This window comes from Myxine glutinosa, chromosome 11 (genome assembly GCF_964187855.1).
Source record: "Myxine glutinosa chromosome 11, kmMyxGlut1.1, whole genome shotgun sequence".
NCBI lineage: Eukaryota > Metazoa > Chordata > Myxini > Myxiniformes > Myxinidae > Myxine > Myxine glutinosa.
Genome location: NC_136271.1, coordinates 107,326,337 through 107,327,025, shown reverse-complemented (window position 1 = coordinate 107,327,025; position 689 = coordinate 107,326,337). Strand labels below are relative to the sequence as shown.

General features: G+C 49.6%; 1 protein-coding gene across 2 annotated transcripts in view; it reads right to left on the bottom strand.

Annotated features, from left to right (window-relative positions):
• Window positions 1–448, bottom strand: part of YY1 (YY1 transcription factor) — an 84,689-nt gene extending 84,241 nt beyond the window's left edge. For both annotated transcript variants that reach the window (XM_068131321.2, XM_068131322.2), the window contains exon 1: window positions 1–448. This exon is cut by the window's left edge and continues 199 nt beyond it. In XM_068131321.2, coding sequence (XP_067987422.1) covers window positions 1–426 — 426 coding nt within the window. In that variant the 5' untranslated portion in view covers window positions 427–448.
• Window positions 449–689: the final 241 nt, after the last annotated feature.

Genomic DNA, 689 nt, shown 5'->3' with positions numbered 1-689 from the left:
CTTCTTCATTCGACTCCGAGAAGACGGAACCACCAGGTTTTGCTGCAACAGATTATCATCACCCACGGGTATAAGTATCTGATCATCAAAACCAGAAATGTTGAGGGCCGAGTCGTCGTCATCGTCGTCGTCATCTTCGTCGTCGTCTTCGTCATCGTCGTCATCTGCCACAACCTCCTCGTGCCTCTGCACTAAGATAACCTCCTGGCCGCCAGGGCCTGCCTCCTCTGGGAGCGCTTGCAGCGCGATTATTCCCATCGAGTCACCGTCCGACTCCAGAGGGATTGTCTCCACCTCGATCTCCTGCAACTCCACGATCTCCGCGGGCATATCGCCACCCTCGGTGATGTAAAGAGGCTCCGCGGACTCCATCGTGGCCGCATCAAAAAAGCGCGAGCGCCTTGGGGCAGCAGAACCGTGTCGCATAAACTCTCGCGATATTCGCTGTTTCCTGGCAGACGACTCTCGCGAGAATAGCATCAGAAGCAAGGTAATTTTGGGCGGTGAATGAACAAGGTTCTGGAATAATATCTATCATGAGATACAAGGAGAAAAACACTTATTTGGTTTTAAGACTTTATTCTTTGAAAATAATAGCGTCTGTAAACGCCGCGCCGTTCTATATATGCCATCTTGTAAAAAATATTTACGCGGCTCTATATATGCCACCTTGTAAAAATATTTACGCG